The sequence below is a fragment of the Sinocyclocheilus rhinocerous genome, unplaced genomic scaffold (assembly GCF_001515625.1).
Source record: "Sinocyclocheilus rhinocerous isolate Xijiao unplaced genomic scaffold, SAMN03320098_v1.1 scaffold470, whole genome shotgun sequence".
Taxonomy (NCBI): Eukaryota; Metazoa; Chordata; class Actinopteri; order Cypriniformes; family Cyprinidae; genus Sinocyclocheilus; species Sinocyclocheilus rhinocerous.
In genome coordinates, this window is record NW_015637537.1 from 274,857 (window position 1) to 296,866 (window position 22,010).

General features: G+C 36.8%; 1 protein-coding gene across 1 annotated transcript in view; it reads right to left on the minus strand.

Annotated features, from left to right (window-relative positions):
* The window catches only part of plch2a (phospholipase C, eta 2a), a 43,718-nt gene that overhangs the window by 19,541 nt on the left and 2,167 nt on the right, over window positions 1-22,010 (minus strand). Inside the window, exons 2-10 of the mRNA XM_016563989.1 lie at window positions 18,898-19,044; window positions 14,540-14,783; window positions 12,490-12,619; window positions 8,873-9,043; window positions 8,483-8,576; window positions 5,585-5,788; window positions 5,197-5,317; window positions 4,577-4,748; window positions 84-191 (exon numbers count right to left, since the gene is read on the minus strand). Of these exons, the coding sequence (XP_016419475.1) occupies window positions 84-191; window positions 4,577-4,748; window positions 5,197-5,317; window positions 5,585-5,788; window positions 8,483-8,576; window positions 8,873-9,043; window positions 12,490-12,619; window positions 14,540-14,783; window positions 18,898-19,044 (1,391 nt within the window). The remainder of the gene's footprint in view (window positions 1-83; window positions 192-4,576; window positions 4,749-5,196; window positions 5,318-5,584; window positions 5,789-8,482; window positions 8,577-8,872; window positions 9,044-12,489; window positions 12,620-14,539; window positions 14,784-18,897; window positions 19,045-22,010) is intronic.

Genomic DNA, 22,010 nt, shown 5'->3' on the forward strand with positions numbered 1-22,010 from the left:
TGGTAAATGAACATTATTTACTCTTTTTTAATTTTTTATGCAAAAAAAAAAAAAAATGCACCACACCATCTAATAATACTTACATCTCCATTCATCAGCTTACAGTCATCCTCCATCTCATCGGCGCTGTCTTCATCAGACACGTCCCCCTCCTCTGCATTCTCATCTATATTTGGGGGCAGTTTTTTACCCTATGAGCAAACATACAGAAAACCTGTCAATACAAGATTTGTGAAATGTGTTTTCATTTATATCTCACACTAGTTCAGTGTAAACTCTGTAGTGGTCCAAAGCACTGTTCTGCTTAATGAAGAAAAAATAATATTCATTGATTTGCTTGTTTGAGGATCTCAACCAGCCCCATTCAGCAACATGGTTCAACCAGTTGCATGGGTTTGGGACAGGACTATCTCATACCAATGGCAGATGGGACAGTGTTTTTGAGAAAATAAAGGTATAAGGTATGTTCAACTTCAACTGAGGTTAGCTTTAACAGTTGAAAACAGAGCCGTCAGGTCGAACACTTTCTGCTTCCAACAGTGATGCTTGTGTGGTGTTTGCTTTCTTTATCGCAGTGGATTAAATGCAATATTAATTAAATGCAGACATTTTTATGAAACAACGGAAACACTTTTCGGTCACACTTTATTTTAAGGTCCAATTCTCACTATTAACTAACTATAAACAAATACTTTTACCTCATTAAACTCCTAATTTGCCGCTTATTAATAGTTAGTAAGATAGTTGTTATGTTTAGGTATGGCATATAGGATTAAGGGATTTAAAATATGGTCACGCAGAATAAGGCATTAATATGTGCTTTATAAGTACTAATAAACAGCCAATACGCTAGTAATATGCCTGCATTTTCTTTTTCGTTCTTTTTTATGAGCTGTTTAGATCAAGCGAGCAATCGCTTTTTAAACTATAATATGATGACACAAAACAAACATATTCGGTCACACTTTATTTTAAGGTCCAATTCTCGCTATTAAACCATTAACTAGGACCTTTGCCTCAATAAACTCCTAATTTGCTGCTTATTAATAGTTAGTGAGGTAGGTGTTAAGTTTAGGTATTGGGTAGGATTAGAAATGTAGAATATGGTCATGCAGAATATGTGTTTTATAAGTACTAATAAACAGCCAATTAATAATAGGCATGCTAATAAACAACTATTTAATAGTGAGAATTGGTAAGAGTTAGAATAGTAAGAATTGTCCCTACACTAAAGTGTAACAGTGAAAGAACTGGATTCCAATGTAAAAAAGCCATTGATATTGAAACTCAAGAGTTGGTGTCAAATCCCTACTGACATCTATGCCCAAATGCTTGAATGCAAATATTTTTAGCAATCAATTCTCATCTCATTGCATTCTCAGTATTTCAACCTTTAGTGTAAATTGTCTTATTCTGTAGTCAGTTTTTAACTACTGTCACGGCAAAACAACAGTTTCAAGAAAGTTTATTTATAACATATTTATAGCAGCTACCTGAATAAGAACATGTCTGGTCTGCTGGCAAAAACACATTTGAAGGAAACACTGTCGTCCCCTTGAGTACTGAGATTTCTTGTTGCAAAAATGCTCATTGCATCTTTGCATTTGCATACTTGAATAGGGAATGTTTCTGACCCTATAGGGTCTTCTAGCACTAACAGCATCTTACAAGACATCCCAGGGGACCCATCGCCACTTAAGTTGCTTTATCAGTAAATGCTATGATTGACTGGCGCAGAACAGCACTCTGATGTGCTGAGTGCAGAAATACAGCACTAACAGAAAGAGGCCAGCGATAGATGACAGAAATGGGTTAATCAATAGCGGTTAATCAATCAAACAATGTCTGACCCCAAAGAGTAATTTGTTTTAGCATGTGCTGTCGTTTTCTACTATTATCGGCTTTGATGCTGCATTAGCAGAGAGCGTAAAATAAATGTCAAAGCAATTTTGATTAAATTTAAAGTATTTGAAAAAGTGTTCCTAACCTATGACTGCATTTCAAATGTATTGAGTTGAATTATAGTCTTGCTCAATGGTAACGAAGTAGCGCTCCAGTCAAATTCAGCGACTGAGCTGCGATGCGAGGGTATTTTCAAACACGCGGTCTGTTCGCTGGGCTCCCGGTAGCTCCATGATCCACAGCCTGTGCCGAGCAATTTGTCAATACCACCGGCTGGCCCAGTTTGCAGTTCAGGATTCACTCTCTGGTGGGAACGCCAGTCTGTCTTCCAATTATAGCGCCAACTCGCTCGCCGAGCTGCTCCATCTACGGCCCGATTTTCAACCCTCACACTTTATTAAAAGCTCAGGAGAGGGCTGCACTTCAGCAAATAGATTTTATATCATTAAGACTCTACTCTTTTGCTGCTCTAAAAAAACAGTCTTAAGTCGCTGGGGTATATTTGTAGCAATAGTCAAAATACATTGGATGCGATTAATCACGATTAATCGTTTGACAGCACTACTTCAAATAATGTTCATAATCTTTCATAAATCAAAGCAAGTACATCATGCAAGCTGATTTACATCATGAATACATCTGACCATCATCTAAAAAAATGACCATGGATTTGCTCCATAGTGTTGATGTAAAAATGTTTAGATGGTTACCTTGATGAGAATTTTGCCTTTTAGGGCTTCAGGTGAAGGCAGAAGTCCAGACGGGTCGGCAGGGATGGAGGACACGTCCAGTTTATCACCCAACACTTCAGTCAGATACTGAGCCATCTTCTTCTGCTGAGGGACGCTGCAGTGATTCTCAATGGACAGAATCACTGGAAACCTGAGGAAAGATCGTCCACAAGACACATTTACAGATCATCTCTTAAAATCATCTCCTTAATGGAATTTGTTCACAGATACTGAAATTGTTAAATTATTTAAATTGTATAAAAAAGAAAAGAAAAAGAAAAACATCAACATGAACAACCTTGCACAGTCCTGTATTTGTAGTTAATAATAATAATAATTATTATATTTTCTCAATCATAGAAATTACATTTTCTAAAATAATAATAATTTTATATCATTAAGACTCTACTCTTTTGCTGCTCTAAAAAAACAGTCTTAAGTCGCTGGGGTATATTTGTAGCAATAGTCAAAATACATTGTATGGGTCAAAATTATCGATTTTTCTTTTATGCCAAAAATCATTAGGATATTAAAATTATAGCGCCAACTCGCTCGCCGAGCTGCTCCATCTACGGCCCGATTTTCAACCCTCACACTTTATTAAAAGCTCAGGAGAGGGCTACACTTCAGCAAATAGATTTTATATCATTAAGACTCTACACTTCAGCAAATAGATTTTATATCATTAAGACTCTACTCTTTTGCTGCTCTAAAAAACCAGTCTTAAGTCGCTGCGGTATATTTGTAGCAATAGTCAAAATACATTGTATGGGTCAAAATTATCGATTTTTCTTTTATGCCAAAAATCATTAGGATATTAAGTAAAGACCATGTTCCATGAAGATATTTTGTAAATTTCTTACCGTAAATATATCAAAACTTAATTTTTGATTAGTAATATGCATTGCTAAGAACTTAATTTGGACAACTTTAAAGGTGATTTTCTCAATATTTTGATTTTTTTGCACCCTCAGATTCCAGATTTTCAAATAGTTGTATCTCGGTCAAATATTGTCCTATCCTAACAAACCATACATCAATGGAAAGCTTATTTATTCAGCTTCAGAGATCTCAGTTTCAAAAAATTGACCCTTATGACTGGTTTTGAGGACCAGGGTCACATTTGTGAATCGTTAATGTTTTTACATGATATCTTAATTAATTTGTAATTTTGTGAATTAATTTCACTCCCCCTTTGGTAAAAGTTACAAATTACACCAAAACTTAGCACAATTTTCAGAGAAAAATAAGTAATACACCAAGCACCAAAAGAATAAAACAACCATGGAAGAAATTAAAATGCATAACGAATAGATTTGAGAGCATAGTACTACATTGTAACTATTTGAAAAATATTTTTAATTTGCATAAAATACATTTAAAGCTTATTTTTCGATATATTCTATTCTAGAACTCTTTTGATATCTTTAACAAAAATGACGCTTCAAAGTAGTGCTGTCAAACAATTAATCGCGATTAATCACATCCAAAATAAACGTTTTTGTTTACATTATGTATATGTACTGTGTATATTTATTATGTATATATAAATACACACACATAGAGTATATATATTTTTAAAAATATTTACATGTATATACATTTATATATTTATATTCTTATATTTTATATTATACATAAATATATAAACATAACATATTTTTCTTAAATGTATACATGCATGTGTTTGTATTTATATATACATAATAAATATACACAGCACACACACATATATTATGTGAACAAAAACTTTTATTTTGGATGCGATTAATCACGATTAATCGTTTGACAGCACTACTTCAAATAATGTTCATAATCTTTCATAAATCAAAGCAAGTACATCATGCAAGCTGATTTACATCATGAATACATCTGACCATCATCTAAAAAAATGACCATGGATTTGCTCCATAGTGTTGATGTAAAAATGTTTAGATGGTTACCTTGATGAGAATTTTGCCTTTTAGGGCTTCAGGTGAAGGCAGAAGTCCAGACGGGTCGGCAGGGATGGAGGACACGTCCAGTTTATCACCCAACACTTCAGTCAGATACTGAGCCATCTTCTTCTGCTGAGGGACGCTGCAGTGATTCTCAATGGACAGAATCACTGGAAACCTGAGGAAAGATCGTCCACAAGACACATTTACAGATCATCTCTTAAAATCATCTCCTTAATGGAATTTGTTCACAGATACTGAAATTGTTAAATTATTTAAATTGTATTAAAAAAAAAAGAAAAAGAAAAACATCAACATGAACAACCTTGCACAGTCCTGTATTTGTAGTTAATAATAATAATAATTATTATATTTTCTCAATCATAGAAATTACATTTTCTAAAATAATAATAATTATTATTAATTAAAATTTGTAAAATTGTAAAACATAATTAATGATTGTTATGCTCATTGGTTGTGTTACAGATTGATGGCCTATTCTAATCTGAGACTTTTAGCTTGAAAAATGTCAGAAGTCTGGCTTATGACACTAATCAGTCGATTAATATCTACTGTGTAATAACCTTCTGAATCGGTTAATATCCAATATAGCAGGTGTCTCTTACTGGGTTTTGATGAATGCATATTTGTTGATGGTCTCGATAACATCTTTAAAGAGGATTTTGGAAGTCAGGGTGTAGCCATGATGTACGATTGGTTCTCCATCCTGTCCATCCCAGCAATCCACTGAAGGATGATGATAAAGTACAAACAAAGATTATTTTTAATGTATAAAATACATTTAAAATTCATTTATATTTTATAATTAAAATAATTTTTTTTATTAATCGTTTATATTTTCCCATTGTATTTCTAAACAAAACTAAAGCATATTTTAAAAATCATGCAAAGAACGTTGATTCTCATTAATCATTTGCACTGCGAAACCCACACCCACTGATTCACTTACTGTATAGGAAGAAGCAAGACACTAGCAAATCAGGCCAATCTCACCTTCCACACATCTGCAACCAGCCTGCAGCACCCAGGCGTACATATCCACCCGAGACTGGGACATGAGCTGGTCGCCCATCAGGTAGGTGTTGTGGGAGGAAGCGATGAAGTAGTTACTGAGGGGATGCGTCATGTCCTGGTTCACCTCGTAATGCTCAGGGTTGAAGATGTCCCCAGCAGGACTGCGCATGTAATTCGTAAAACCTGTGCGGTACAGTGAGAGGTGATTGCGAATTCCTGTCACAGAGTTTTAGCTTGATTTTCATCACCAGCAACTAAATTCAAAGTGGTTAATAAAAATCAATCAGCTTAAAATTGCCAGTGGGGTTGCAAATAAACTGAAGTTTTCAGTGTCAGTAGTTTTTTTTTTTGACATGGTGGTTAAAAATCTTTGACTACAAATCCCATAATAAGAATTGGACCCTGAAAGGGACCCATAATAGGAATCCTTTGCTATCTAGACTATGCTGGGTTCAGCCCGTTGGGTCATTTTATTGGGTTATTTTTTTTATATTTTTACCCATGTGCTGGGTAGTTTTTCTGTAACTAAGTTGCTGGGTCATGTTTAATGCTGGGTTATTTTTTTCTACCCAACCGCTGGGTTGAGCTTGTCTCCGATGAATGTATACATTTTATTTCATTTATAAAGTATTTACTGTGCTGTAAATTGTATTATTTTACGCAACGCAACATAAAAGGACGAGATATCACTCAGCTGCGTCAGCATGATGGAAACGCTTTTTGCCTTGCATAACATAAATAGATTTTCTTCGTTATAGTACTGAGTTTAAGTTAATTTGTTGTTAAAATATGTTCTCTAATTTCAGTACTGTTTGTTTTTGGGCAGGTTTTGGAGTCAGTCACGCCATCTCTCAGCTACGAGTGAAACGCGAGGCAGTTCCCCCGCGAACAGCAGCCCTTCACCGGCTCAGATTTTGGTGACACACCGGCACGAGAATTAGCACTATTTCGGTAAAAAGTGCCTACAGAGAATGGTTGAATACACTTAAATTAAAATGCTACTTTTAAATGTTAAATTTTTGTATGTCTAAAATGCCTGTTAAACGAGTTTAAATGTATGTAATATTGCTGCATTCACCCAAATTAATTCAATTTGTCTTGTATTTTGTCCATGTATTCTTGCTTAATAATAAATGTTCATCTTTTGATTATTGCGGTTGCCTCTAGTAATTCTGTGTGTGTTTATAATTTCCAGTCCATTTAAGCCAGCAATATAATAATTTTTAAACAATAGTTGACTTAAATAAAACAACCCAGCATGTTGGGTAAAAACATTTAACCCAACCAGCTGGGTCAAAATAACTCGACCAATATTTACCCAGCGCAGGGTTGCCAAATAACCCAAGTTGGGTTGTTTTTAAGTCAGAAATTTTTAGAGTGTTTTCACATTTTATAGCTCTGTATTCTAGATATTTTGTACAAATTACTCATTCGTAAATAATTTCAGCAACAACTGATTTATACTTTAAAAACTTAAACGAACGTCATCAGGGTAGTGCCATATTTAATTTTAGACAGGACAGAAAATAAGGCTGTAAGAGATAAAAGTGTAGTGTATTTAATTGATTTCACTTTTGTTTAACAACATACCGATTGTTTAGCTAATGAAAAGTCTTTCTGAAAAAAAAAAACTTCCAGTAGACAAAAACTCTATAGAACAGTTTTGAACATTATTGAGAGTTGATGAAAATTACAATATCTAGGACCTTTATACACTCTAAAAAATGCTGGGTTAAATACAACCCAGTGCTGGGTAAAATAGGGACAAACCCAGCAATTGGGTTGTTTTGACCCAGCGGTTGGGTTCCTACCCAGAAGTTTGGGTTAAACATTTAATCAAACCGCTGGGTCAAAACAGCCCAATTGCTGGGTTTGTCCCTATTTTACCCAGCACTGGGTTGAATTTAACCCAGCATTTTTTAATTGAAAATTTTATTTCAGCCTTGTTTTCATCCATTAATTCAATATGGCATCTAACTACTCTCAATGGATCTTTTCCACATTTCTCAGAAGCGGAAGTCATCACAGTTGGGTAAAGTTCAATAGTGGTGAACACAAACAACAACAAATGTAACTTTTGTGTTCTCATTTGCCCTAACTGCAAAATAAAAAACCCATGATAGTGACGAAATCTCTGACATTGGTCAGAGGAGAGAAAAATATAAAATTTGCCGTCACTCCTTTAAGTCATTGTATCAGAAACACTCGCGCAGAGTTAACCAGTTTTCTGTAACTCAATGCCAAAGTAATAAAACACAACATATAGTGCAATAAATGAACATTAATGTTTGTAAAAATGAAGATATTAAAAACTTTGCTAGATTTATGATGTTAATAACTGTGGAAACGTGCCATCACAGTTCACGAAAAGGATTCATTGCATGGATTTCTACTGACAGTAAATGTGATCGCACCATCCCTGGACCTCTTATAAAGGAAACCTTCAGCAAATACATTTCAGAAATAAGAAGTGCATACCGTCAATACCCAGGACACCCAGAGTCTGGTTTTCAGGACAAGGCTCAAACTTGGCCACAATTTCGAGGCAGTGCTCCTTTGAGACATTTGTCATCTGAAACACAAACAAACAGTAAAGAAAGATGAACAGGTGAACGATTAAACACTTACAATGCATTCAAAACTGTTACTATACAGCCATCTAATTAAATCAAAGCTACATTTTTACTCATATTACATACGAAATATGTGATAAATAAGACCACGGCGAGCCACGCTCACACAGCTAGCTCATCTCCGCTATGGAGTCCGATTGTGACGCCTAACAGCTGGTGTTTAAATGGACTGAATCGCACCATCCCTGGACCTCTTATAAAGGAAACCTTCAGCAAATACATTTCAGAAATAAGAAGTGCATACCGTCAATACCCAGGACACCCAGAGTCTGGTTTTCAGGACAAGGCTCAAACTTGGCCACAATTTCGAGGCAGTGCTCCTTTGAGACATTTGTCATCTGAAACACAAACAAACAGTAAAGAAAGATGAACAGGTGAACGATTAAACACTTACAATGCATTCAAAACTGCTACTATACAGCCATCTAATTAAATCAAAGCTACATTTTTACTCATATTACATACGAAATATGTGATAAATAAGACACCGGTGTCACATTAGCATGGAAATGACACATCGTATTTTATCAAATTATGTGCCCGAGTTAAAAAGGAGGACATGAAAACAACATGCTTCACGGTATCTGCCGCCAATTTATCATGCAGTGGATTTGACCCACAAAACACACCTCACCTTTTGTTCAGTCTCGAGGAAGCGTTTGAGGTCATCTGTGTCCAGGTGGTCTTTATGGTTGCTGTAGGTGAGCATCAGCAGGTACAGATCGCGCCGCGTTGACATCATCTTATAGAAAGAGCAGAACTCCTCAAATCCCAAAGTACCCTGGTTGTCATCAGTGTCTGCCTCCTAAAGATCAGTGATGGAGAAAGACTGAGATTGAGATCAGTGAGATGGAAAACTCCAAAGAGTGTTATTGGGTCCTTAAATTATCAATTAAGAATTTGCCTCCGCCCCCCCCCTCAAAAATAAAAAAATAAACAAATAACATGAAAAATTAAGGTGAAGCAAATAGTTTGCCTTTGCATGAAAGTCATTAATTGGGTGATGTAGTAATGTTTTATACGGCTAGTTTTCTCGGGTCATAAAACACTGTGTCACTGAGGTAGACATTCAAAGGCTTTTCTGGAACACAAAACAAGAAGTTTAGCAGGATGTCCATGCTGCACTTTTCCATACAACAAAAGCATAAAAAGTCCAAGAGCTATAAGTTCCAAAAAAAAAAAAGAAAGGTAAAATCACCGTAAAGGAAACCTTTAAAGTAGCCTATACACTGTAAAAAAAATTCCATAAAATTTACGGTAAAAAATACGGTAGCAACGTATGACTCATGTGCGATATTTCAGGTCTTCTGAAGTCATGAGGAGTTTGCTTCATCAGTGAAGCAAACTCCTCATAAAAGATGACATTTTTAGATTAACAATAAACCATAGTCGCTCAGGAAGATTGAACCTGTAAAAACCGTTCTGTAATAAGTATACGATTCACTTTGGATGACTGTTTACTTGCAGTTTATTTTGTTTAAAAAATTCGGGAAGACTATTTTTAAGGACCAATTCTCACTATTAACTAGCATGCATATTACTAGCATATTGGCTGTTTATCAGTACTTATAAAGCACATATTAATGCCTTATTCTGCATGACCATATTTTAGGCCCCTAAATCCTACCCAATACCTAAACACTAACTATTAATAAGCAGAAAATGATGAGTTTATTAAGGCAAAAGTCGTAGTTAATTTATTTAAAGTGTGACCAAAAATTCACATGAGTGATCCTCCTCATATCTGAAACAGAATATAGTCAGACTTTGACTCCATTGTGTTATAGGCCTCAACAAAGACACTGCCATGCTTTTTGTAAAGATGTTTCATGCAGATAAACTGTTTATCACTTTCAGTACATATTCTAATACATATTCTGCATTTTTTTTTTTTTACCATTCCTTTCTATATTCTTTCTAAAAAAAAAATGTCGTCCAAAGGGTTTATGAACTGTAACCATTTTAGTTCAAATGTAAATATTTAGTTGAACTTCTGTAAAAACAGTAATGCACAGCGATGGGTAGATTTGCCGGATTTCAGTCACTGATCACTAGTTATGATGGAAGATAAACCAGCAGCTCTTCAATCAACTGCAGAAACGGCTCATTCACCAGCAGCAACCCACTGTCACAATTAAACCCCCGCAACGCTGAGAAGTCAAACCCTAGAAAACAACAGCGCCTCCACATCTCCTGCAGCTCTCAGCCCATAAGAGCCCAAAAGTGTTTTCTCAGCTCAGTGAATCCCGGGCTCAGACGCCGGCGCTGATCCGGAGAGCTGCTGAGTCAAACACACACATAAAGGCTTGCGGTGAGCCGAGGCGTGGAGGATGTAATAAACCCGGAGCTAAGCGTCTGAGAATTGCTGCTTTATGGAGAGAAGCGTGAAAACAGGTCACAAACACTGAAGCTGCTCAGGAGAGCCGCATGGGAAGTATATCGGACTGAGGTATCTAAAATAAGCTCCTTTTAAATGTAATTAAATGTAATCAAGTACATAACAAAATCTAAAAGGGAACTTTTTATACATTAGACATTTATTACTAAATAAGAAAAAAAGAGTGCAGTTGGTGGATGTAAGGGTATTGCTATGTTGCTAATATATTCTGAGTGGTTGCTAGGTTATTTACTGACTCATGTTAAATGCCATGCCTCTCTGATATGCTGGTCTCTAGATATAAGTCAATGTAAGTCTATGGGATTTTTTCTCTTATTTTATTGTTCGCCAGGTAAAGATCACAAGTCCAATTGTTAACAAAAAAAGACAGCACACATTCGCATTAACAATACAAAATGTGCAGGTTTAATATGTAGGTTTAGGGATTTGTTCAAATCACTAACCATAAATATAATAATTGATGCCTGACTACTACTACTACTACTACTAATGATAAAATATAATTGAAATATTATATCATATATTTTATACACTAACATTTTAAGGTTTGGGATCAATAAGATTTGCATTTATGTTTTTGAAAGATACAATTACAGTTTTATATTATTTATTATTAACAGTTTTATATTATTTTAAAATTTTCAGCATCACTACTCCAGTCTTCTGTCACACATGATCCTTCTGAAATCATTCTAATATGCTGATTTCTTATATATATATATATATACTTTTAGTGAACAAATTATGAAAAATATATATTGAATTTAAGAATACTATTTTGTTTTTTAAAAACAACAACAAAATTAAAAACAATAAAAATATATATTATATAAATTATTTAAAATATATTTGATTTTCATTTTAATTAATAAACAAACTGGTTTTCTGTAAAGATGAAGAAAAAGAAATAAAATCCCAGAACACAGTGTGCCGAGAATCACACAGGTTGTTTGTGAGGTTAAGCCAGAGAAATCAGGGCCAAAGACTTCAGGTGAAAAACACACTCAACATCACACTCTGTTGTTGGATAGCAGGGCCAGATTGCCCCCCTGTGGTTTACTGTGCCTTACACTAAAGGCCATCTGTGTCCATTTACAGCAGATGGGGTGGACGCTGATGAAGTGTGAAGCTTAGCGACCTGCAAACAGCTGATGTGAGGTCTCAACCACATAATCACACACAGTAATCCAGACGGCCTGGAAAAATGGAGCACACTGGAGCCTTACACACCATAAGAAGGCCATGGTGAGGCCCAGAAAACACAAAGCTTTCTGCAAAGATCTTCAATGCTGACCAGTTACCTGGTCAGACAGCAGTATAATCATATTCAGAGTAGCATAATTGTAGATGATACAGGACAACTGTCTCATGCACATGCACGCAAAGAAAAAAATGGCAAGGGCTTTTTCAAAATGCCAAGCTCTAATCTGATTTACAGGTGTTAGGATGCATAGGTTGTTAATGGTTAAACATCTTTTTGGAATGATCTAAAATTTTTGCATCTTCTAATTGGATCTGGACCATTGTTAGATCCTCTAACAGGATCTAACAATGTAAAAAAGTAAACTGGTTGGTCACTTCACGTACCAGTCAGACTAATTGGGTGACTTCCTGTCTAAGTGGGCAGTTTTTGACCAGAATAATCTACAATGTGACCAGTCTAAGAAAAGCCACACAATTTACTGATGGTTTAAGCATGCATAAGGTAAAGACGCTCATTAAACAGTCATCAGTCATCAAACAGTTTGTGGTAACTTTCCAAATGTTGTACTTTTAAAAGTTGATTTGGCAAGTGGATATTATCAACCAATACCAATGTTTTTAAAAGAGAGAAGCAGATCATAATGGCTCACCTTAAACATCTGTTTGACTTTCTGTCTGGGCAGGTTGACATTGAGCTTGTGCAGGAGCTGCAGCACTTCACTGATGCTCAGGCAGCCGTCTCCGTTCTTATCGGCCTCTGTGAAGGTCTGCTTTAGCCAAGTGATGGGTAGAGTTAAGGGTCTGAGAGCACAGAACGGTAAAACACCTGCACTAACAACAAACATGTCAGACGCCATTTCATCATGACAAGCATTTAAACTGCTAAAAGTGAAGTTGCAGGTTTACTAAAAATGTCCAGTAGTGTGACAATAGCTCAGATGCTCTGAAAACTGTGTAGCTTTTTAAGTAACAATCAACTTTTTCCAAAAAGTAGCGGTTTAGCGTGAAGAGCTACATCACTAGTCACTCATTCACTTGATTCCAAGGGAAGAAGATTTAATAACTTGATGGTTGTGAATTTTTATGAAAGGTAGCTTGACTGTAGCTAACTACATTTATAGAAAGCCAGTTTGACTGTAACTGACTACTTCGTAACTATTAAAATAGAAGTAGCTTGTAGTTTAGCAGTTTCACGGTAGCTTCCCTAACAGGTAATTAGTTGTGTGCGATATTTATTGTCTATGATAATATTGTAATTGTTGTTTTAACGATATGCAAGCTGACATTATCAAGTATGTCACGCACTTTGCAGAAAACAAACAAAAACACGTCTTGAGAGTCCAAAAGCATTTAATGCGTTATGAAGTTTATTAGAATAGAATGCAGTTAGAATGACCCTATAATTCAAGTAAAGCAAAAATATATCCCTGTATGGGTTTTTGTTCTTTATATTTATAAGATATAATAGAGTTAAGTAATATCACTCACGCAAGAGTGCCAGCTGTTTTCCTGAATATTAGCATGTGAGAGAATGTGATATTAATTTTATACAACAGTTCAAAAAACATGAATTTAATATTGAGTGAGTTACATTTTAGACAGAATTCTGTTTTTTTTTTTTTTTTTGCCACTGAACATATTTCCAGACAAAGACAAAGCAGAACTTTTGCACGTCCCAGAGCAACAGTGTTTTGTTCCTGAATGAATCTGTTTTAGAATGAATAATTTGAGTCATTGATTCAATAATTCATTCATAAAGACAGCCACTTGCTTTGTTTCTACATGAAGCCGTTTCGAACAAATCGTATGAATGAATGCTTCAATGAATCACTCGTTAATCACTCATTAAGATAGAGACTTGCTGCCACCTACTGGCAGTTTTAGTGTCATATTTATTTATCCATGACAGGCCTAAACCAGCCAAGGTACCGGCATAAAAAATATTCTTTAATTAAAGCTGCAGTTCGTAAGTTTTGCCTCTTTGTCGCCATCTCTGTTTGAAAACCTGTAATTGCAGCGGTTTGCAGAATGATCTTCCTTGCGTGGGTTGTGCTCTGGTGCGGCTCCAGTGCGGATGAATCTAATGTTCTGAAGAGTATGTATGACAGTCAGTCACCGCACCGGTGTGGATATTTACTGTACTTCAGAATCACAGATTCTAGCCTACGTCTTGGAATATATGACCCAAATAAGAATTTTCACCGTATATTGCCATCCGAACAAGTAAGTAACAAGTCTGCCACGTTTGTTCTGACCAACTGAGGAAAAAATCATTACCATAAATCTCGCTACCAATGGTGATTAAATACAGACGTGACGTAATGACGCAGTGCCATGCTCGAACATTATTATAAGCTGACCTTTGTGAATTGGGCTAAAGTAAGGCAATAGTTTTGAACACGGGCTGGTTATGTACTGTACTTGCTCAAATATTGATTTCGGATCATTTTTAACCAAAAAAAGTTACGGACCGCAGCTTTAAACAAAAATATTGTTTAATTATCGATTTTCAAAAAAATCACAAAAATATCGATATATAATTTTTTTGTCAATATCGCACACCCCCTGCAGGGAATCGAACTCTTCTGACAGTTCCAATGTGCTCATGTTTCCTAATCTACTAAAAATCTGAGTAATAGTAAGACAGATAGTGCCAACGTTATTGAGTTTCTGGAATGGGAGCTCCATCAGGAAGGATATTGGTCACGAGTGCGTTGTCGCTTGGCCAGACTGTCTTCATCGCTGATGCCGGCCATAAGGTACTTAAGGCCAGTAATCCAGGTGCGAGCTTCTTCTCCTGTACCTGACACCAGGTCAAGAGACTCCATGTGCTCGCCATAGTAGATGCTGAAGCAGCAGTTGGGATCAAAACTACCGTCGGCATACCGCTGGAAGATCTCCGACTGCTTCCCCTCACACACCTCCCGAATGGAGTCGATTGAGACTGTGAGGAGAAGAAAAACACTGCAATAGGCACTGGGAAGTTACAGAAAAAGATGACATTTACGCTGTAATCCTGAGGTTCATTAACATTCTACTTTCCTCCAAGCTGCGAAATTCTCAAAGAAACATCATCTCGCATCAAGATCCCAATGCTACGAATATGTGTAATGAAGTCTCCCAAGAACAGATTATGTAAATGAGAAGAGCAGATGGCTACCTCAAATTAAACACTCTCTAACGCCAATGCAGACCATCTAGAAACATGTAATTCATCAATTTGTGCTCCTTTAGACTTTAGTAGCCACATCTGAACAGCATGCTATAGTAGCACATTCCTCAAAAACAGGTCCAGATAACTACTGGAGTGACATCTGATTCAACGCATGCCTCTCGGCTAACATCCATTTTTGAAATGTATCACCATATCAAGATGGGATTTTAGACAAATAAATATATAAAAAAACATATCTGTTAATAACTCTCTAGAATACTTGATTCTGATTGGTCAGTCATGGCTTTCTGTATATTTCATTCTAATATTCTTGTATAATGATGCTAAACTGCAAACTGTACTATACAAATAGTCAACAATGCAGTTATGAAAAAAAGCTGGAGCTTTTTGAAAAGTAGCCAAATGTTTTTTAGTATTCTCATCTACAAGCCAAAACCACACTTCACAGCTTGTTTAATCTGTTGTTGACATTAAATTTTTAGTAGCGTTCTTTTTTTTTTAACCAAAATATTAAATGCAGCTGTTCATCTTTTTGTCTATATGTTGTTATGCAACAATATTTTTCATTTAAAAAAGATAGCTTGATTGTGGTTTAAATACCTAAAACTAAAGTGAAACTTTATATAAAAAGCATAAAAATTGCAATTAGTGTGTGATTTCCAGTAGAAGACATCTAGGCTACCAAATAATGCAGATGGAGGTGGTAGCAAACACTCTTAAGATAATCTTATTCTTGCACACTGTCAACATATTTGGTATCATTTGGAGTCTCTATGAATCCTTATAGACTCAAAGTTCTCTAATGAGCCTCACGGGCAGTTTTTTTGAGCACGAATCAACTGGTGCATCTTTGCGCTCAATGAGGCGACTGCAATCTTTCCGGTTAAGACCGATGAATAATTGAGTCAACTTAAGAAGCTGATTAATTCCCTGGGCTGCGGTGGAATGTCGGGACTCTGAACTTTATCCCCTCTCGTGAGACACAATGAGCGCTGTCATTCAGACATGAATCATCGGCTGTGCTACTGAAGTAATGTTCCCCTGTGAGGCGTGATGTCAATAACTCATGCGAGTCGAGGACACCCTCAGGAAATAGAAAAGGCAAGTGAGGCAGGTCAAGATACAGTCGCTGTAATCTATTCCAGTCATATGCATGACAGTTAGAGCGATCAAATTATATTTAAACCATCAACTGCAACAGACATGCAGAAGTATTCCTTTTTTGAATGACCCTCATAAGACAGAACAATCACAAATGAAATTTAAATTTTCTTTTCAAGTCTTCAGTCTTTCTCAGATTTTCAGATTTTCTATCTCACATGTGTTTGCTCTTGAGTTTCAAAGGACATATTAAAAAATGTCCCAAACTATGCTCAGGTTATATCACCTCTGCACTCATTGGGGTTCTCAAACAGTTCTCGTCAAATTAAAGTTGACACTTAAATGAGATATGACTGATCTGGGAGCAGGAGTTGATACGCCTGTCTCACACTCTCAAAAATAAAGGTTCTTTATTGACATCTGTGGTTCCATGGATAAACTTTAACATCCATGGAAACTTTCCATTGCACAAAAGCTTCATTATATAGTTTTTTAGATTATAAAAATTTTCCTAACATCAAGAAAAAAGTTTCCTTTAAGCAGTGGTTCTCAAACCGGTCCTGTCTCCACACCACTGCACATTTCAATACACCTGATTCAACTTATCATCTCATTAGTAGAGGCTGCAAACCCCAACATGAGTGTGTACGATAAGAGAGACATCCAAAACAGGGGTGCATTTCTCGTACAACGACGTAACTCACTGAATAACCACCATAGTACCATGCATTGTTGTGGAAACTATCTAGCCAGTCACGACTGTTTCCCGAACATGGTTGCATCTCCGTCGTTTGAACCACATTAGTTCAACAATTTAGGGCCGATTTTAATGACGTCACACGCATGTTAATTAATTGATTCGAGATCTCTGAGATGCTGCCGTATTGAGCATGGCACCTGATGACTAATTTACTATGTTTTGTTCCCTGTCATTTTGCTTTATTTGATGCTTGATTCATCGCGGGGTTCCTCTTACGTCATACTCTCGGGTTCCCTTAGGCATTTATGCACATGCGCACTCTTCAAAAACAGCGCTTATTGAGGATGCGCTAAAATTTATCGATTAAAATGCATATATATTTAAATAGAATGGAAGATATAGATTAGATGTTAGATGTACATGTAGATATAGATGTTAGCTGGCTTATTGTGCCCAAGAGCATATTTATTTAAGCCCATATCCCTTGCTAACAAGAAACTATGCTTCTAACCACAGGTCGAGAGCTGTAGTTCCCTTTCAGTCGGTCACTACGAGTCACGTCGTGACCGACGAATTGGGATATCGCTTCGATAGACCAATCTACTTCGAGTGTAAACTAAACGAGCCAATGCACATTGGCATGCAATTATTGCATCCAGCTATATATACTGAGGTCACTTCGTGCTGTTAACATTCCGGTCCTGCTCAACCGTACAGCCGACGAGCTGTCTCGAGCAATGCTCTTGGGAGAATGGCGACTCCATCCCCAGACAGTCCAGCTGATTTGGAGTCCCAATTTGTCGGTCACGACGTGACGTCTCCGTTCCCTCCTTCAGGGAACGAGGGTTACCATACGTAACCGAGACGTTCCTAGCACGTAAGTTCTTAGCACGTAAGCGACGCTGTTTGCGAATGTTTGTTTGAACTATGGTTTCAGGAAACACCGAATTGTTGAACTATGTTGGAAACGACGGAACTTGCGACCATAGTTGGCTAACGATGCTTTTGGGAAACACACCCCAGATTGAGAAACACTGCTTTTAAGGGCGTAGCCATCATTTCAGAAGCGAGGGGGACAGAAATGTCAAATGTAATACCATTTTCTTTGACTAATCTCTTAGTTTTAATTGGCTAAGAAATGAAATACACTGCTGGACAATAACCAAAAATGTTGTATTCTAATTTTTTTCCCTATATTTTCCTAATGACAGTTTTATGGTTTATATTTTTCCATTTTTATAACAGAATAAGGCAGAATAGTTTCTATACTGTAATAAATGCTAAGCTAATTAGCACTGCATTATTCATACACTTTCTGTACATTATCATTATTATTCATTACCTGGAGATTATTATTAATATTATTATTAATTATCTGGAGATTACTTGAAAAACACACATAAACCATATATTGTCGCAATCACGTGTTTATTGTCTTCACATTTCATCAGTCAAAACATTCCTGCTTAGCTACAGTGACAGCTGGATGCCTTTGTCCATATTGAGGATTTCCTCGCACGTCATAAGTTTTTACTTTTATGAGTCCGTTTTGGACTTTCTGTGTGAGAGCGCACTCCGGCTACTATTACGAATGAAACATACACTGCATGAGAGTGTTTAGCGCTCCGTAATGTTGTCTAGTTTTGGATATGACTAAAATGTCAGGTCATCTTGTATCTTTGCTTTTAAATCTAGCTTTATTCACACTGGCCCTTGAAAATCTTAAAGTGTACACACTTGCCCTAAAAAAGTGTGGGGGACGAATTTACATGTAATTATAAAAAATGGGGGGGGGGGCACGTCCCCATGTATTCTATGCCCATGCACTGAAAGGTTCTTTAGGGATCCCCAAAGGATATTTGGGGTTCTTTAATAGCATCACTGTGAGAACCCCCTTTTACAACCTTTATTTTTAATAGTGTAGGAGAATGATTTGAGACGATTAAGTATCCTGAGCTATAAAAGAACATCTGAGTAATGAAATTTCCATCAGGGTCAGAATAAATCGTCATCACTGATAGAAATGACTAATAAAAAACAATGCATTCAGGGTTGAGGCGTATCCTTCAGAATGACACTTACTTTTGGCTTTCTCATTCTTCCTAGAGGGCCGCCAGCGGATGCAGGACTTGTGCTCATCCAAATAGAAAAAGCGCACCAAGCCTTTGGATCCTCCACGCAGTTTCACCATCTGAGTGCCCGTCTGCATGGAGCTCATGCATTTCTCCACTAACAGAACAGAGACACACCATTAGATGGCTGAATATCACACAAACTCTCCACTCCAAATTATAAATGAAACATGATAATGCTCTATTATTTGTTGTGTATGAAAAGAAAGAAAACTCTTGCCCAGATCCAACTCTCACTGAGAGCGAAAATACACCAAAGTTACTTTTATCTTTTCAGATGGCCAAGGGTACGTTGTCTGCTCCACAGAATATTATTGGTCAACCCCACTCAGGTATTTTTCTGTGTTCGTGCGCATTACCCAGAGGACTAACCATCCATCAAAATATCTGACATATGCTCCTGAATCAGCCCTGAGCTCAAAGCGGCCAGCAATCATTACTGTGACCTTTATGAACCTGATCGAAATCCAATGTTTCATTTTCAAACATCCCTCTCCCCTCACAACACAACTATTGTTTGGCAAGATTGAGTGTTTCTCTCTTCATGCTGTCAACGAGCAAATGCTCGTTGGAAACAATCATGGATTTTAAATAACTGGCACAATTACTCTTAAATTTCCTCTAAATGGCTCATTTCACAATTGACACATGGTTGTAAAATGCTGAACCTGTCTATAATGTTTCAACACTGTGAGGAGAATTGCCATGAAAATGAAATTAACTGAAATTACCAAGCAATGTTCCAACATTAACATTTCCAATTTACTCTTATTCTTAAAAAAGACTGTAGCAGAAGCATGGCAAGTGATGCTTTGATATATACTGTACATGGCATTACCGTGGTACATGCCCAGAAACATGGCGCTTTAAGTGTTATAACAGTGCAAGGACAAAAAAACTACTTCAACAGACTTTACTCCACCAAATTGCCTTCAGGAACAGAGATGACTGCAAGATTTTGGTTTTTCCATTATTCATGCACTTATGAACAGAAAGAGTGTGAAGTAACACTTAAGACAACAGTAGATCTGGCTTTGGTAAAGAAGTTTCTTCAGAGAACAGACCGCTGTTACATAAACAGCAGATGAGCTGAGAGACGATTGTATAATAATCAGTGATGAGTTCACAATAGTGAGCCATCGCTCTGCGTCCGCTGTTTCCATCTCTTAGTACTAATGTGGTATTAATATTGGCAGAGCTCATCTGAGGTGGCTCTTTATTTGATAATTTATGCCGGGAGCATCGACAGACAGGATGTAATATAAGAAGATTTTAGCGGATCACTAAATCCAGGTTTGAGTGATTGGTGTAAACGCTTATGTGTTATTCAAAATGACGGTACACTGATTGCATGGCTAAAGGGCCTTGTTCAAGGCCAAGCGGCGATGGAATAGTGATCCCAGGGTCATCAGCACTTGTAACTTCTAAAAATACACCATTTATTGTTTCAGTTAGAACCAAAGGGTTTTACCGCCTGATCCCAAGAAGTTCTAGTTTTGTAGAAAACCACTTATATACAGACGCTTGAAAATTATTGTTCAGCCCCCAAAAACCTTTGTGTTCCAAATAAGACAGAAATACATGCAGTTTTGGAACAACATGAAGGTGAGACATGATAATGACAGAAAATTTGGGGTGTTTATCTCTTTATAGTCAACATTGGAATGGCATACCTGCGATGGACTGGCTATCCATTCAGGGTATTTTCTTGCCTATTGCCTGAGACTTTGAAGTATAAGCTCCACAGAAAACAAGCAGTTTGGAAAATTATAAAATTATTATTTTAAAATGTGACATGTTTCTGAGTAAAACAGAGTAAATGGAGTCATTTTGGATTTCATGTTGACTTTAAGGCACCCCAAAAAAAAAAGGAATACACTCAAGAGTAACAGAAAATAGTTCATGATATGAAGAGGGTTCTTTGCTTAACATTAGGCGATAAAGAACATTTCTTTTAAGAATATGGAAATGGAACCGGCAACCTTTGTGGTTGATTTGCCAGTTAAACCTTTAACTAGAATACAGCCGGGGGTTAACACAAGTTCTGCAATGCAGTGCCAGCTCAATGCACCGTAAATTCAGCAGTTTTTCCTTGATATGCTCGCAAGAGCAGTGATCTGATCCCTATTGCTGAATACACAGCAGGATGTTTAGAATCAATAGGGGTTAAGCCGAACCACTTTTTGATTGCTTGAACAGTGGACACCAAAAAAAAAAAGAAAGCTTTACTGAATGTGTCCCATGTTGCGCAAAAGCAGTCTAACGCAAGTGTTTCCCATGTGGTACCTCATCAAAAACACCCCTCTAGTGGGTCTGAAATGGTTGCTATGGAAACCAGGTTCATGGTTGAAGCGTTCGAGAAACCTGAATGGAAATTTAAAAGCAAAATGACTAGTCGTGTTGCTCATTGACCAGCTTGAATACTCGCATAATCTAGTTGAGAGAATTCAATTTGGTACCTGCACACTGTTTTCCGTGCTCACACACTTAAAGCGCGGAAAGCGTGCAAACACAGAATTCAGTTCTCTTTCACATCTCCTTGCGCTTAAACCGACCCACACACACACAAAATGATCTCAATCATTTCATCAAGTAATACACACAGTGGGTTATGTCTTAAGTAAAGTAAATGTAAACAGAAAGAAATCGGATGTATATCATTATATTGGATCTGTGCATTTGGTCTTAAAACAAACATAGCTGTAACAAAGATTAATCTAGATTTAATTTATACAGTGAACATTATGCATTTTTTACACTTAATTAGTACATTTCTGTACCAGAGTACTACTGTTAGACCCAACCCAGTCTCATAAAAATACGTACCTCTGCGTACATTTCTGCAACACCATTTTTACGTACCTTACTGCACGTTTCGCCGCAGTTTCAAAGAGAAATGTCCACTGAGTGGCGCTAAAACACGGGTTCAATACGTCAACCCTGGCACGTTTTTATTACGTTGATATAGGTACGTATTGCTGTGTTTTTATTACGTTTCTTCAGGTACATATTGCGGCGATTCAGAATTCAAATATCCGGGGACTGTCGCTAAAAGTTAATGCT